This window comes from Dromaius novaehollandiae, chromosome 4 (assembly GCF_036370855.1).
Source record: "Dromaius novaehollandiae isolate bDroNov1 chromosome 4, bDroNov1.hap1, whole genome shotgun sequence".
NCBI classification, from domain to species: domain Eukaryota; kingdom Metazoa; phylum Chordata; class Aves; order Casuariiformes; family Dromaiidae; genus Dromaius; species Dromaius novaehollandiae.
Window position 1 is genome coordinate 46,481,039 of NC_088101.1, and position 17,470 is coordinate 46,498,508.

At 38.0% G+C, this 17,470-nt stretch overlaps 1 protein-coding gene and 1 long non-coding RNA gene across 3 annotated transcripts in view; one reads left to right on the top strand and one right to left on the bottom strand.

Annotated features, from left to right (window-relative positions):
* LOC112997066 (histone PARylation factor 1) overlaps positions 1–3,519 on the bottom strand; it is a 17,670-nt gene extending 14,151 nt beyond the window's left edge. Inside the window, exon 1 of the mRNA XM_026122900.2 lies at positions 3,444–3,519. Coding sequence (XP_025978685.1) covers positions 3,444–3,446 — 3 coding nt within the window. The 5' untranslated portion in view covers positions 3,447–3,519. The remainder of the gene's footprint in view (positions 1–3,443) is intronic.
* Positions 1–16,814, top strand: part of LOC135328228 (uncharacterized) — a 22,803-nt gene extending 5,989 nt beyond the window's left edge. For both annotated transcript variants that reach the window (XR_010389021.1, XR_010389020.1), the window contains exons 2-4: positions 7,117–7,220; positions 7,318–7,437; positions 15,932–16,814. This is a non-coding gene — a long non-coding RNA (uncharacterized LOC135328228). The remainder of the gene's footprint in view (positions 1–7,116; positions 7,221–7,317; positions 7,438–15,931) is intronic.
* Positions 16,815–17,470: the final 656 nt, after the last annotated feature.

The window sequence follows — 17,470 nt, forward strand, 5'->3', positions numbered from 1 at the left end:
GCCAAAGCCTCTCTTTTGGCTCTATTTTAAATATAGGAAAACCATTCTGTTCATATAAATTAGTACTTAGAACACTGAGCCCTACAGCTACCATATTCTACATTTAACTTACTTCTTAGTCCTGTGATTTTGGAGACCTGCAATTTAAGTAAAATCATTTGCTATATCTATCAGTTAAGATTTACAGATGGCCAGAAGTCTCAGAAGACTGTGCAGATGCCTAGTTTACCAGGAAGCAGTACTAAGTACATTGAAAGCAGCCATGAAGCTCAGTTCAGCTAAATGTATTATCACTCAAAGCCAAAAGTCTTCACTTAGAGTCTACCCCTACAAGGGACGGTTAACAACATAAACACCTATCTGAAAAGGATTTTTGTTTCTCAAACAGAAGTGGAACTATTGAATCAGTAAGCCTAACCCAATTTTATTTCTAGTAGGATATTACTTTCTGAGCCAGCCAATCACAGTACAAGATTTGTTTTTCAGTTATGCTTTGCTTATTTGTGGATGCTGTGCTTCCCTTATTCTGTAACCTTTCAGCTTAAACCCTTCCTAACCCTTTTCCTATTAGGAAAGGGGCATGATTTAATGTACATGCCTACCACCAACACAAATCCTGCATCTGCTTTTTTACTATTAGCAACTTCAAAGACTGTCGTGTCTTTCATATTTACTTACATGTTTACCTTTACTAAGGTACACACCTTAGCAGAGTGTGTATCTTACCTCCCAACTTTGATTTTCACAACTGTGTTTCAGTTGGACAACTTCCCAGTGTATGGGGTAATTCACATTCTGCTGTCACTGTAGGTTATGGTGACAATCAATACAAATTATGAAACAATATGTATTCACTAAGTGTTGACTGAGGATGCTAACATTTTGTTTGGTACATATGCCCTGCCTCCCTCCCCCAAGTGATAATGGGGTGAGGGGGTGGAGAATAGTGGTTCTGAGTCATTTTCAGCTTAGGCTAGAGTGAGTCAAGAGGCAAGCAACTCAGTATAATTCCCTCTCTCCATTTTATTCAGGGTCTAAAATTGGTTGAATTGATTATATTTCTATTATCTGAGGAGAGCTAGAGAACTGCTGGCTCTGACTGGCTGGCAAGACTCCTTTAGGAGCTGAGTAAATCTATTTTTATATTTTAACATCCCAAGAGGCAGTAATTTATATTTTCAGATAAACCACTCTCAAACAATAAGTACTGTGGCAATTACTGCTGTGAGATTCACTAAATCCTCAGATATAGTGTATGGTTAAGGGTGAACAATCCAATTATAGTTAGCAGCTTCTGTAAGAAACATTCCTTCTTGCATTTTGCTGTGTAACCTGACAACCACAAAACATCAGAAGGAGCAAAAGTTCCAGGCTGGATTTAGCATAAATCTTAAAGACAGCACTAAAAATGTATTCTAGACTTTGCTCCTCTGTTCGTATCCAGAGCTCTTCACTCGGACCTGCTTGGCTATTTCCCACACCGGATGGTTTCCCATGCCGCATTACAATAGACTACTGCCTTAGACATCTCCTAGCCAGTGTCACAGGATGTGGTGTATTCGCTTGGTGCCATTCCTGACTAACAGCCTCAGTGTCCAGAGCTGTGTAGCATCAGCACAGCCCATTTGTTAATAAGTTTAGCTTTCTTAATTCAGGTGCAGCACTGTGCTGGCATAGCTCTGCTGCTTCCAGTTCTGTAACCAGTTAAATGTGATACTGTCCTGAGATTGCTACACTGCATCATTACACAACATAAGTTGCTCTGTTTTATGTGACCCCACTTCCCATTCATTTGTTTTGGTACTTGCTTATGGCAGCTTATAACATCACAACAAGGTAATAGACCTAAAGCCTTTCCCCATATCTACAGCCTACTCAAAGACAATGGCACTGTCTAAGGGGGGTTTTTGCGCAGTATGAGAAACCACCCTGTTCTCATTAGGATGGTGGTGGGAGGAGGTGAAGCCTGGCCTCCACCCTTGATGCAGATCTCCTGAAGCCTTGTGCTCAACAGCCCTTTCACATCAGAACTAAGTCTGCCTTTAGTGTGGAAACCTAATTCTTACTGACTCCACTAGGAAGCTAAAAACACAGTATGTCTGAAAGCCCAGTCCATTGCACCACAAGAAGAGACTGGCATGCTTCCTCAGCTTCAGGGAACCAACATGTTCTAGTGTAACTTTGTTCCTCTAGGGCCTACAGCTTTTTGAACAGACAGATGTGTATATATGTGGAAAAGCAATTTAGACAGCTGTAGTATCAACACTGGTGTATATATATATAAAAAAGTAGGCCAATGGCCCCCAAAGTCTATTATATAGTCCTTTCACAGTAGGATTTTGTCTTTAATAGCATCAGCCTTTACTGTTGAGATTTTGTGAAGTTAAGCTTTGTCTTTGTTGGATGTACTGTTTTTCACAAGCGAAAACAGCCACGGCTCTTAGAGAATAGGGGTTTTGTAAGCACACCGAAACCGCTTTTCAGCGGCTACCCATAGTAGTATGCCAGCTTTTTAAGCTACCAACTTAATTACCAACACAGTACAAGCTCTGAGCAGTTTTTCATAGTACGTTGGCAAAAAATACCCAAGGTTTCCCTCTGTTTTGAAAACTGTTTTAGGACCCTTCCTATAGGTTACTGAATTGGCAGTATTAGTGATAGTACCAGCTGGTCAAGTTGTCTTTAAAAACCAAACAACCTCCCCCCCCCCACACCAAAACACCACTGCTGCACACACACACACACAAATCCAACCCGATGTTACACAGATATAAGTCTCCATGTTGAGAGGTCAGTCTCCCAGTTGAGAGGCAGTAACCTGTCTTTTAAATTAATCAGCTTTACCCCTGTAAAGAGCAACAAAAGAATCTAGATCCTCAAGCTGCACTGGCGAAGACCTACAGGACATTGTTTCCTTAGCATAGACATGAAATAAGAAGCAAATGAGGCAGAGAGAGATGTTATTTGATAATTAGTTTCTTCAGGTATTTAAATCTTAAAAAAAAAAAACAAAAAAGACCTATATGCAAGATAACTTCAGTGCTCAAGATATTTTTGTGCTGTATCTAGAGCCAAAGGGCTATGACTTCACCATTGACTAAGAGCCTAATTCTTACCTATAGGGTTAAGAACAGTTTAGTCACTGATTAAGAACACAGTTCTTACCACTCAGCTTACTCACAGTTAAAAGCATTCTTTCATCCTCTACTTCATAGACAAGTTAGACCAGTGCATCATCTCAACACAGCCTAGCTAGTACCTCACTTCACAAAACAATAGTTGTTGCTTTCTCAGCAGAAAACAGACAGCATAAACACATCAGCTATTGTCAGACAAGGTCTCAGTCTTTCCACTCTTCTCAGAGCAGAAGCAAATAAAGCCTCTCATTAAATTACACATTCCAGCAGATTTAAAAAAAGAAAAAAAAAAGAAAGATTTCTCACCATCGCAGGACAGAAAAAATCCAGAAGTACTTCCTAAATCTAAGGGCTTATGGAGAAAGCTATATGATTTCTTACTACAGACTAGGGTGAAACTGGTTTAACTTGTTCTCTCGTGTAGATGCCGTCTTATAGGTATCACCCTTGGCTGGTAGGTTGCAGGATCTGAGCTGTACCTGCTCCCTGGCCCTTTAACCCCTTCATGTCTGGTTCCAAGTTTTGGCAAATGTAACTGAAAAAAAGCTTTGTAGGTTTGAGGTTTTAAATTGTTTAGATTGTTAGATTAGCTCTAGCAATTTGTAGTGCCCCAAAAACCCCACAGTGCAACTCACCATACCTTCTTTTTTTCTTCTTAATTTCCTTACTTTTCCCTTACATATTCCAGTCTTTCCTACTTACCTCCTCTCCTTCATTGCATATCAGAAGAGACAAAAGAGGTATAATTTCCTTTTAAAAAGAAGAAGAGAAACCGAGGCAGGGGCCTCATTAGGTTGCTTATGCTTCCTACATCATAGAAAATATACTCAATAACATGACAACTGCAAATCTTTTCTTCCTTTTTGTTACAGAGCATGAGTGCTGGCTTAGAAGAATAGCAGTATTTCTCATATTGATTCTACCTTTCAAATAATTCTGTATAACTATAGGAACTAATTAAGGAAAAGGAAGGTGCTGAAAAGCAGCAAACAGAGCATGTATTTTGAAAATAGAAATTGTGGAAACTCTCTGGTCAAACTACCACTAGTTGTGCATTTATTACTATAAGTGGATCAACAGCTCATTAATAGTGAAGAAGTGAATCTTGGATAATTCAAATACATTCTAAAAATATATTCACTTTTTAATTCAAACTGTTCAAAGTCTCGGACTTAAACCCTCTGTGTGTTCATCTGTCTGTTTAAGCACCTAAATACACCATTTAAACATTACTCATTTTTAAAAATTGGTATCTCTTAGGTGCTCAATGTCTGTCATTGGCCATGAGCAAAGCCCTCAAGGTGCTGATGCAGCACACAGCTTGGAATTTTAGCTCAAATGTCAGACATCCTAAAATGAAATTCTGTTTTGCTAGAATAGTTTGGATCTGTGAGGTTCTTGCAGAACCTTTTGCAAGATCCTAGGAACTCTCAGTTGTAGCTTCAATAAGAATTCTGTGTACTGGACATCTTTCAGGATCAGATTTCTTTATAACCAAACTGATAGTGTTAGGGAGTTTGCAACACAGTTTGTAGTTCTGGCAATATGATGTACATGAACTACTTTGAAAATAAAACTGCACTGCAGTATATAGCAAAATGAATCAAAAAAAGTCCTTGCAAAGTTGTTGACTCTGTCTCTTTATTTCATCATCAAATATCTCACTCAGAAGTCAGCATTTTACACGGACAGTTTTTACAATTTTCAACAAATACAAAAGTGAGTTCAGTTATTTTTCATTACTTCTTGATCTCTGTGATATCTAGATAGAGCAACTGAGTTTTTTGACTTGTCCAAGAAATACATTCTTCTGAAGCCTGGTGCCTCCTGACCGAATTCAAAATGCTAATACCCTATGACTTGCAAGGAATATTATATTCTGTTAGCTTCCTGTAGTATTTCACTGGAGGACTTCCATCAGATTACTTCCCCGCACCATCATCCACACACTAATATGATCAGACAGGGAAGAAGTGTTCTCTGGGATTGTATGTAGCATAATTTGTGCCTTAAATAGGTTCAAACCAGCAGTTTCAAAAGTTGATGGCGAAATGGGAACCACAAAAAGCATGCAAAGATGTCCTGTGGACATAGGACACAAATTATGAAAGGGTTTGAACAATTGAAGGAGTTAAGTAGAGAGACTTCAGTAGGCATAAACACACAACAGATGCTTCCAAAGGTATTACTGCCAAGTCCAGAAATATTAAGGCATGTACCTATTGCAGAAGAGATATTCAGGTCCATGAAATGTCGTAAGACATCTCAGAAAGATGAATTGAATAGTGACAGTTATTTCTAGTATGTTTTAAAGTGTCATATGATTTCTTGTATGTATTTTGAGTGTCATATTATGTTATGATCACTAACTATTTTAATTGTCTAAGAAGGGAGAGTGTTAGCACCTGTACTTTTAGGAGGTCCTGGCAAGACTAGTTCTGTTGTGTGGAGACTCCTGTCACTTTCAGCTAATCAGTTAGCATTAAGCCACTGAATGAAAGAGGCTACCAGCTTTTCCAGGATTTATATATAACTGTGGCATAACATCTCAGGAAACCCGAGAAAAGCATCTGCTGTGTGTATTTTGTTAAGGAAAAGGTCAAGGTTATTTTCTGCTTCCAACTGGACTGGTTGCCTAAGAAAAAAATTGCCTCCTTTGCAATTTGCAGATTAGCCCTTTTAATGCTATATGAACTTTTTACTATGACAACAATATTTACTATTATGGGCCAAATTCTGATGAAACATCCATGGGGGAAGAGCCAAAAATCCAGAGGCAAATGAGGAGGCTGAGAAGACTGCAATCTATTGCTTCCTAATTAAGTCAAAACCAATGAGAACACAAAGATTTAGCCTTGTAGTTCAGGTGGGAGATGGAAGTGGAGCAAAGTACCCTCTGAAAACTCTCTTCTTCCTCATTAAAGCTTTCAGAAGATTCTTGTTATGTAGTCCTCATCCTTGTCCTGCTTTTAGCTTAGTGGGCACCTCATACAGACCAGGGCTGCTGTCTACATACTTACACTTGAACAGTGAAGAAAATGCAAGATCTATGAAGAGAAGCTGTGTGAGAAGATTGCCATTTACAAGAAGTTTCTTTACCCTCAGTATTTCTTTGAATTGAGCCCACAGAGCAGCAAGCTCCTTGCTCAGGCACCCATGAGAGCTGAGTGTTCTCTAGAGAAATGGGAGAGTTGCATACAATTCTATTTATACTTTGTTTCAAGCCATTGTTTAACTATTCAGTTTTCTGTCTGGTATTCACCATACTAGTTTTGTTTTGCGGTGTGACATACTTTTTTCTTCCTATCCCTTCACTCTAGCTAATGTTCATGTTCATGATGTTTCAATTGACAATCTATGTAAAATAGTTTTTGAACTGATGCCATTTTTGAAAAAAAACTCCAGAACACATCAACTAAGCCATCAGAAACATAATTTTAAGCAGGCAGGATCTCGTATTTTTAAGGTTTGCAAATATAATGAAAACACTTGTAAAGCACAATAGTGGATGGTTGTTGTCTTCAGTAGAACTCACACTAATCTTAGCAGGAACTATTACATAGAGTATGATATGGAGACTGAAGGAGTTTTTGTAGTATGGGACAGATCCCCAAAATGCAGAGTTTTGTCTTGAGAAAAATTAAGAAGTGAAACATTTAAAGACATTGCTTGTATTTCTTTCTTTAAAATAAAACATGATGACTTAACCACATGGCTATTAATGTAAGTAGGAGGTAAACAGTTAAACTTCTGTAAATCAAAAAGAATGTTAACCTTATACAGTATCATTTCTGAAGTAAATGAAATACTGAGCCTCTTACTGTATGAGCTGGCAGCATTTCTAACTAATAATGGTTAGGTACTTATCAGTGATTCTTAAATCAGTCTATTATCTCAAGATTAATTAATGTTATCATTTTATTCTTCATTAATTAAATTAGCAATTTGTAGCTAATTGCTCACTCCTTGTGTTTCTCAGAAATTCTTCTCCAGAATGATTTTTCTTTCCGTCTGTGTGATAGTGGCTCTAATGGGATGCAGCATAGCTGGTGAATGAATCCAAGTGCTTTCTGGAAAAAATAGGTAAATGACATGGTATCTGACACTTACAGTCAATGCATGTAATCTTATTTCCATGAGATTCATTTATTTTCTCTCTCTCTTCTCTACTCCTATTCAGTCCTGACCGTAGATTTGGATTTCATTGAGCAGCTCCACAAGTGAAAGGTGGATTACACTTTACGGGAGTCTTAATTCAGTGGAGAATACAACATATGGCTAAAGAGACTGGGAATCCCTTGTGAGTATCCTGTCAGAGTAGATAGGATAAAATGGAAAGTGAAAGTTCATTACAAGTGGCTTTGGACTGAGATGTTTCTGATCACTTTAAATGAACTGCTTTACTTGGGGTCCATCATGAGCAAAGAAAGTTGTCATGGAAACCTTGATGAGATAATTAGTATCCAAGCAGAGTAATACACCCTGGAGACTGTGTAATCAGGTAGCCATTTATTTTGGAAGACTTAGGCTTCTATCTGGTGAAAGAGTATGGAATTGGTTGATTAAAGGAAAGCTGCTCTAGTAGGATCCCCTAATGAGATATAGGCATTTTTTCTTGTCTATCAAAAACAATTACTGTATGGCACTCTGGTTTATTCTGTGGTAAAAACTATACTAAAGCCATTTAGAGGAATCCAAGTGTGGAAGCTAAAGAAGGTTTTGTTCCGGAAGATAGCTTTGCTCCAAGTTCTCCTCCCTTTCATATTGTCTACACTCTTGGTATAATTATCATGATCCTTTTCTTTCCTTTTCTTGTTAGCTTGGGTATCTCAGTATTACACTGCATCACACATTGTACATGTAACCAGAGCTCCAGTTACACCACTTGAGATAAATATCATCCTGTACAAAAAGAATATGGGTAATTAGTCTTGTTTAATTTGAGTATTTCACAGTTTAAGTGCAAAGGGCTAAAATAATCATGCAGTTGTAGTTGAAAATATTTAAAAAGTACTTGAAGTACATTTGTGAAATAGATGATTGGAAAGCTTATAGAGTCCTCTGAGTCATACTATTCTGGTTATCCAAGAATCCAGAATTCAAGCTGCCCAAGTGTCCTTGATGTAGTTTTCAGAGGAGTTTGCAAAATTCATCATGTTTTTATGTGGTGCACTCAATAGCAAGAAGATGGGGACTAAAAAGATATAAATACCAAGGTTGTTTGCTAACTGAATGCTTGGACTCTGAATATCTCCAGGGTCATGGCTCGCCTTTTAAAGCTGTGTACGGTCTATAATGTAACCTTTCAGAACTATCCAATTATTTACACTGGCACTTTTGCGTAGATGTGATTACCACCATGTTGGAGACGGTTGTGACTTGGATTATAGACGTTACTAGTAGGATGGTTAAAAATGAAATTGCGTTTCAAACTGACTCCTTCTGAGTTTCAAAACTGTCATGAAAGCAATCTGTTCACATAGAACTGCTATACGTCAGGGTTGGATGCAGTCAGGATGTGGATAAGGGTGCTATTGAACAGCACAGTATCTCCTCTGTCATGTGACATGGAGAGCTCATCAATCTGTGCAGAGCAAATGGGGCCAAGCAGGAACTGTAGCTCTTTTATATGCCCTCCTACCCCCTGTAAACCTATTGTTAACATAACACAGTGTTTTGGAAGCAAAAATACTAAAAATATGGATATATAGAAGAGGAGACTTTCAAAAGGATGGATTCCCTTTCTTGGTCTGCAAAGCTAATACTTATTATGCAGTTTTGGATAAATATTTGCATGCTTGAGGCACGTGAGTGGATCCAGTCAGGTGGCTGGTGCTCTGTCTGCAAACCAGATTTTGTGTCTAACAATATATAAAAGAAATTACTTGATTAGCATCATGTCTGAATGCCTTTGAATGCCTGGTCTAAATGACCTTTTGCCATTTATATCTGATCACATAAAAGTAGCCTATGAAATGAGGCCTTTCTGGGTCTGTCAACAGCATATTTTTGCTGCTCTATCACTGTTCCTTTTTGCTACAATGAGTCACAGCGTAACTAACAGTCTTTTCATAGGTCCTTGGGGTTCTCAATCTAAATCCCAGGTCTTGGCATCTCTGTTTATACCAATCAAGAGTTCATTTTAGATTCTCATAATAGTAGTAGCTGCTACCAAAACCACCAGTTCTAGACATTCAGTTTGTTGGTGTCTTTTTACTGTGTGACAAAAATGATGACATTCCTTTTACATTGCAGTACCAAGACCATTACGAGAAAGTGTTCCATATTCACTTCCATACCACATCAGTGAAAAGCTTTTTAGCGTTACCTGTCACTGTGTATTTGCTCCAGCCAGTGAAAGGATCTTTTCTATTTCTGGCTAAGAAGTGCCACTTTAATAAGCCAGAACATTGCAATAGCATGAAAACTCTTTCTCCTTACTTTCCCATGACTGTGCAATGCTCCCCAAGTCAGACTATTTGAAGGCCAGGTTAAATATCATTAGGATTGTGGTGCTCAGACAGGGGACCTAGGTGGAGTATGCTGTGACTACCTTCTGAACCATGTGCTAAGTTTCTTCCTTTGAAAAACAAGGCACACATAAAGAGTAATGCATATCCTGATGTGGAACCTGGTACATGCACCTACAGGAATTAAATATGCTCTCAGATCCCATGGTATTGACAGAAACATAAAGGTGAGATCAGATTTAGATTCATAAAAATGTATACTGCATCTGTAACATATGTAAGAAAGCATTTTCCTCAAATAACTGATTTTTTATTTTCATGAATAAAGGTCAAATTGAAATAATTGTATTCATAAAAATACTCTGACAATGCGTAGAAAATAGACTGATTCCATCCTCCTTTTCATTCCTTCTTTCAGGATATGGAAAAGGATGGGTTATTTCCTTTGGTAAAGATTGTAAAAGGTGCTGGGAAGGCCTTGCAAACGACAGTGTTTTTATTCTGTTATCTTTCTAGAATGTTATTGTCAGGATAGTGTTTCTGATGTAAACTTTCTGTGCCATGAACTGAATGCATGCTCTTTTTGTCTTTCTCCAACTTTTCCCACTTTTATTCTATAAAGTGGCAAAAAAGAAAGACAGTACTATGGATTTTTACAAATACCTGTTTTTGATGTGTACAGTTCATGTACACATCCTTGTAATTTAGTTCAAATTAGAGGGCTGGAAGGATTCTTCCTTGGTACCAAACTTAGTTATTAACTTCAAAGTAAGAGTAACTATTCTGTAGATACTTGGGGACTAGAAAGGAAGGTGGTAAGGAAAAAGGAAAGTCTGTTAAGAAATCTGAGTTGTCACCTCGAACACAGAAATGCCAGCCCTGATCTTTTTGTTTTAATGACAACACCACTTCTCCACTCTTTAGAAAGATGCTCAAGTGATTTCAGTGTATGACTCCCTCACATGTGTTCAAGAACCTCAACCCATATGAATTTGCAGGCCTCGATAGCCAGTCTCCTTGAATAGTTTCTCTACTGCATGAAATACTTCTGGGTTTACATACACACTGCATCCTGTCAAAAATGGACAAGGGGCAAATTATTAATTTCTGTCAAGAAAAAGAAGTGAAATTGCCTTTCCATTTTTTTCACAGAAAATCTGAATTATTCAGGTAACATTTTAAAGTTTTTTTTTTTTAAGGAAAGAGCTTCACTAATAACAGTGCTATGACAAGTATTTTAAATCATTATGTAACAGACAAATCTACTCAAGCAGCTGTAAAATTCTGCTGTCAGTACTGCAATGGTGGTAAACTGTTGTATATCCATGATTTTCTTTTATTTTTTTAACAGTCTCTTTTCTTCAAAACTCTTTTGCCAGTCTTCAAACTGCTTTTTGTTAGGATCCATTAGAAAGCCTCACTTTATGATTTCCCCTAGTTTTTCGTAGACTGGTGTTTTTATCTCAGTTAATAATATTTCAGTATCTCCTTCTTATCTGTTAGTAAGAAGATAATTTTTAAAGAGAGAAAGAAATTATTTTGCTGATGTTGGATTTACACAGACAGTATTCTAACTCCATCTAATTCCATCTGCTGGGCTGTAAAAACAGTCAGGATAATACTTCTGATTTAATTTCCCTTTAAAGGAAACCAATCCTGAGATATGCAATATTAATAAAGACTCTCAAGCAATCATAAATAGTATTCCAGAGAATGTGAACAAAAATACATTTGATCTGAAACAACCTTTTTCCCTCCTCCAGTAATTTGCTGAGTTTGAATGTAAATGCATGCTGTTTGTTTTGTGTTGTTGAAAATACACTATGTAATGTGCTATAAGAACAACATTTTGCTTTCCGATGGACATTTGCATATTGTCTGTGTTTCCCTATTCGTTTGCAGCATTGTGGGACTTCCTTGGGTCTTTGGAACGACATTTTCATGTAGGCAATGATTGATTTAATAGCTTTCTAGATGAGCAAACTCCTTACATTTAAAGAATTTAAGTTATATCAAGGCTATTTTGTTTGTTTTTTCCTGGCTTTCCATATAAATTTTCCTAACATGTCTGAGTTATTTTGTTACATTTGTAAACATTTAACTCTTCATAAGGCTACTTTTCATTATTTAAACATAGAAGATACCTGCTTATCCTAGAATTGTGAAGGCTTTCCAATTAACACAGAAAAATGGCAATATTTGGAGAGGAGCAATACAAAAAGCAAGCTTTATTACAGAAAATAGTTTTAAAAAATCCTCTATTCATTTTCTTCTGATTTGCTCGAACTTTTACTCACAAGTTATACAATAAATAATCCTGGCAGAATATTAACCACTGTTTTATACACACATGCATGTCTCACACAGCACTTTTCCTATATGATAGGGTATACCATAACCATGGGGGACATATGTGTTTGTTATAGGTACGTTCTTCATTCTTATCTTTCTGTGTTTATGCTTAGGGACGTTTACATTCCCTATGCACATCTATGCATACATAGTAGTTTCTAAATTCCTGAAATGTTTCAAAACTGGTAAAGCTTCAAAGCTCTGATCTTTGTACCCACAGAAGTGTAATTCTTCCCAGTTACTATTAGGGATAATTAGCTATGTACATAAAGAGAAGGAGAGTGGTAGGGTGTGAAAGCAGTGTTGCAGGATTGATGCCCTATTATTCTTGCATTTTCTTTGTTTTACATCAACTATTTAAAGCCTTTGGTATATTAATAATAGTCTGTGTTACGATAGAGAGAAGATGCCTGAACGTACAAAGTGATTTAGATGACAGCAGAGGCTATTTGCTTCTTCCAAACAATTATAGACACTAAGCACTGCCTGTGTCTTCCACTCATGCCATAGACAGGGACTAATCCTGTACTTTTGTCCTGTGTGACCTACCTATAGAAAACCGTGATTGATTAAATAATTATAAGTGTATATTTTCAATAAGGTGACTTGAAAGCAGGTTCAGACTTTTTGCTTTTTGATGGGGGGAAAAAAATGAGTGCTACATATAGGCTAGTAAGAATGTGAGCAAAGGGGATTTTACCCCTTCTCCTCACTTGGTTGCCCAGTCAAGCAAAGTTGTAGGAGCTACACAGCCCTTTTCTTCATGGCTGCCCCTACTACGATGCTAAGTTTAGTTTTTTATTTCTTTTATAAAGTGTAAGCGTATGAAGGCTTAAATGTTGGACTGTTAAAGGTGAATATAGGAAATAGGACTGAGATGATCTCTCGGACACTAAGTGTAGCCTCCTACTGTTGTAGAAAATCATATTATATAATCCCTTTCATAAACAGTTCAAGATCCATTTTGAAGTGAGTCCAATCTCTTGCACCTACTCTTCCGTTTGGAAGGCTCATTTTGGAAGGCTCTTCCAAAAACTTGCTTTACTGATTAGACTAAAAATCTTTTCCTAATTCTGGCCTAAATTTATTTGTGGCCGGTATGAATCCATTTGTTCTTGTGCCAATATTGTCATTTAGCCGAGGGAGATCTTACCCCTGCTGGTGTTCAGCTTTCTGATGTGCAGTTATGTAGACAGCTTTCTTTTTCCCAGAGTTAGCAGGCCAGTCTCTTTAAGTCTCCCCTTGAAAGAAAGGGAATATTTCTGTTCCCTTGATTATCCCAGGAAACTTCTTGCACCTGATTCAGTTTGACTGTATCTTTTTTGAACATGGATGGCTGGAAATGTAGACTGTATTCCTCCTGTAACATCAAAAATACTTGATGTGATGGCATACTTCCTTGTCTTTGCTGGAAATAGCTTCCTGATGCATCATGGGATTGCATTTGCCTTTTTCGCAGTTATATCAAATGGGTGTCTCGGGTATCCTGTGATGGCCGCTTCTGACCTACACTTTTTCTGTATTGCTTCTCACTGTCTGTATTTCATAGGAGCCCTCAAATGCAAAACCGTGTAATTTGTAATATTAAAATTTAATCCAATTTCTGTTACTTCGGTCCTCAAGGACTCAAGTCCTCAGACAGCTCTTTGTGTATGACATTCTGGTCCTTGTCCAGGCTGATGCTGCCTCCCAGTTTTTAACATTATCAAACATTAATTAGTTCATGTAAATTTTGTGTCTGGATCATCAACGAAAACAGTAAGGCAAGACTCATTCTAAAATGGATCCTGGAAGAACTCTTTTGAAAATGTCTCCCCCATCCCAGTGGTTCCTCTTTCAGTAAAAATTATTGTATTCCATTTAGCCTGTTTCTTATCTACCTTGCATTTTTAATGTTCATTCACTCCATCATCTCTAGTCAGCTAATATTCCATGCCAGTACAAGTCAGCGTCTGAAAGTAATTGTGTTGCTTTGGAGGTATATGCTTATCTTTTCAATAGCTTTCTGAAGCCAAGATGTTATCTTTTACATTTCCCTTGGTTTTATTTAAAAATAATGGAAGATTTTTATGGAAAAAAATGTCAAAATCATCTCCTTAGAGGGAGGATACATATTTATCAGTGAATGTATTGGTACAGAGAAGGATAAGGATAGATTTCCCTATTAGAATTGTTGGTATGTTACATGGGCTCTGAGCTGTTAGCACTCCCAGCCCCTTATCTCTGTGATACACAAGCTCAGTCTCTCCATGCACTAAGGTTTATTATTTTCTTCCACATAATATGGGACCGTCTGTGAGAGAAAGTAGCAATATGGCAATGATCTCAGGAGTGTTTTATTGATTAGAGCATAACATTGTTTTGTGTTTTTTCCTCATTACACAGGACATCTCTTCTAGTATAAGGTAGTCATAGGATTACAGAATGGTTGAGGTTGGAAGGGACCTCTGCGAGTTCATCTAGTGGTACTCTGATATCACGGTAGGCAGCAGTCCAGTGGTGTCACTGTTCGTACCTCATGTATCAGTTTTCACATGACCTTGAATTACTGTGTTCCTCTGATCTGTGTGGACCAATTTTTTCTTCCTGGGTCCTACAAGAACGTTTGCCCTGAAAGTAGAAAACTCCTTATCCTGAACTGGAGGCTCTCTGATCTCCATTCATTTTCATCATTTCTCTCTCTCTCTTGTGTAATCAATTAAATTAACTTATTCAAGAACTTTCTTTTATAGTCCAATTATACAGTGCCTAAGGGACCCTCATCTCAGATGAGGTCTTTAAGGGCTACCAGTAATACAAATAACTTTTCCCAAGACAAGATTTGAACTCAAAATTAACACAAAAAAGATAAGAGCTGAAACTAGGCTAGAAACAAAGTTCATGTTTTTAACAGGGAGTTTAATTAGCCAGTAGAACAGCTTCTAGTAGGAGCTGGTCTGTGGTCATTAAAATGTCAAAGAATTACTGTGTTGTGTTTGTTTCCTTGTATTCAATATGAACCATATGGCAATGAATAATATTTCATTTTGAGTATCCAAGAAGTGGAATTCTTATTAACAAAGGCTTTATAGTAGCATGTGTGAAAGAGGGCTTTCATTATGGTTGTATGGTTAATTTATATGGGGTAATGTTTGGTCTCAGTTAATCTATCTGTCTAATATTTTAACAGTATTTTAATGAAACCCTGAGCCACACGTCAATGTAGTTAGAGTTGCCTATTTTATCTGGTGATTTCCAGTAAAATATTGAGGAATGAAAAACTGAAAACCTAACTTTAACAAAGAGAATAACAGTAATTCGTATTGACTTCAGCAGGGTCACAATTTTATGGAGCATTTATATGTTTGGGTGTTAAAGTAGTGAAAGATAAATATACAGATTTAAGAAATACCTGTATGCATATAACAAAGTCATTTATTGTAAAACCTTCAATTCTGTCATACGTAGCAGGTAAGAATATTTTATAGGCAAGAGAGAACACAACCTTTCTTTGTAAAACATGACTTGGATTTTAACTTCCTAAGCTAGCTAATGATAGCCACAAAATTAGTCCCAAATCTCTCATTTTTAAATCAAGATTAAACTGATACTGGTAATTCTTTTTACTGTTTCTTACAGTGGCCATACTTATTCTTAACCCTTTGACTAGAAATTTCTAGCAAACATTACTCTGTACTTATTACATGCAGACTGTAACTGTGCTGTGAATCTTTGAATTGGTTGTTGCTGATCAAGAAACATAGGCCTAACTTGTTGGCCATGAGAGCACTAATAGGCCTTAATGGCCCTGCCCAGCCTTACCTGGGACTCCCATGCACACCCCCTGCACATGGGCGCAGGAGCTCATTTGAGCTCAGCCTGAGGCTATCAGTCCCTGCCCCAGCAATGCCATAGCAGTGCCAGTCTCCAGCTCTGCCACTGCTGTGCCTCTGGCCAGCTACAGGCCTTGCTGATCCTGACCCTCACTCACAGGCTGACTGACTTCGTGGCTTGACCTCAGCTGTGCCTTGTCACCATGGACCTGCCTAGCAATCACCGGGCCTCATCCTGACCGTGATCTGTGTTTTGATTTCCTGGCTTGACTTTGGACCTGCTTCAACACCATGAACTTGCCTGATGCTCTGGACCCTTGGCTGAATGTGGAGATCATCCCCTGCCTTGCTTGCCTCACTTGGGAACAGTGGGGCTGGGCACTGGCTGGTGAAGCCACTGCCCTGCTGGTCAGCTCCCCATCTCTTAGGAAATAGCCAGCCCTCACTGCACCCTGATATAACTGTCTATTGAAAGAGTTATAAAAGCTAAGATTCATCTCCTGTTGCAGCTAACAAAAGGATGTTGTTCATGGATATTGGGATCATGGGTTCCGTTGAGCCCTGAAACAATAAAAAAGAAATCAAAGTCGGAGTTAGCCTTATTTGGATTCTGGTCACTAAAAGTGATTCTATTTAATGGTTACATGCATGAATCTGTGATTGAGAAGTTGTTAGAGCTGTACTTGGTCATGGCTATTAGAATATTAAACCTGTATTAAGGTGTATTTATGGGTTTTATTCTGACCTATTGTATATGAAGAGGCCTTTATCGGGCTGTCATTTCTTCACTTCAGAATAGTCAGATATCCTATGACGTAACTGTGCAAGTGTGGTAGAGATGGCTGAGTGGGCTAGTCCTGCATTCCGGATTTACCGAGTCTTTAAGATTTCCCTGCTGTCAGACCCTTGAATACGATTGTGGCTGGATAACATTTTGGTTTCTGTGGCTTTTGGAGAAATCTGACTTTCAGTTATTCTGCACAACATTCGTATCTCTCCTCTGCCTCCTTCTCAATATGTGTGTAATATTTTTTGTCTTCATAGTATTGTATCAGGAAGTTCATGACTCACATCCCATTGCAGCTCAGTTTAATGTCAGTGTTATGAATATATTGCACAATAAGCCTGCCTCGCACATCTTTGGCGTAATGTTTATTATTCAGCTCTTGCTGGAATCAGTGGGAAGATTCCCATTAGGCTGCAAAGACACTTGGAGCTGACCTGAGTTTGCCTTTAGTGGGCCTGACGACTGAGCAAAATAAAGTTATTTGTAGACTGGTAGCCATCTCTTTTATAACTTTAATCTAGGCAGTAGGGGTGACAAAAATGGAGGTTTCAGCATTCTCTGTTGGCTAGAGTACATGCCCAGGCCTCTGGAGATATTCTGGTGGTTAGCCCATATGAAAGCCTGTATTACTGTAGCTTTACTGCTGCTGGCTTGGTGATATCTAGCGCTACAGGTACATCTCTGTTTAGCTATCTGGTAACACTCTTCAGATGTTTGTGTTAGAGCCGCAAGGTAGTACAAAATGTTTTTCTGCAAGTCTAAATTTTGTGTTTTTATTGATATTCTCACACCTCTCAAGTCACTTATTGCTAAATATCCTTCTGCACCATCAGTAATTCCATAACTAGAAATGAGAAGATATTTTTCCCATCATTTTCCCTAGATTTTTCCTGGCCAATGACCCAAGTACAG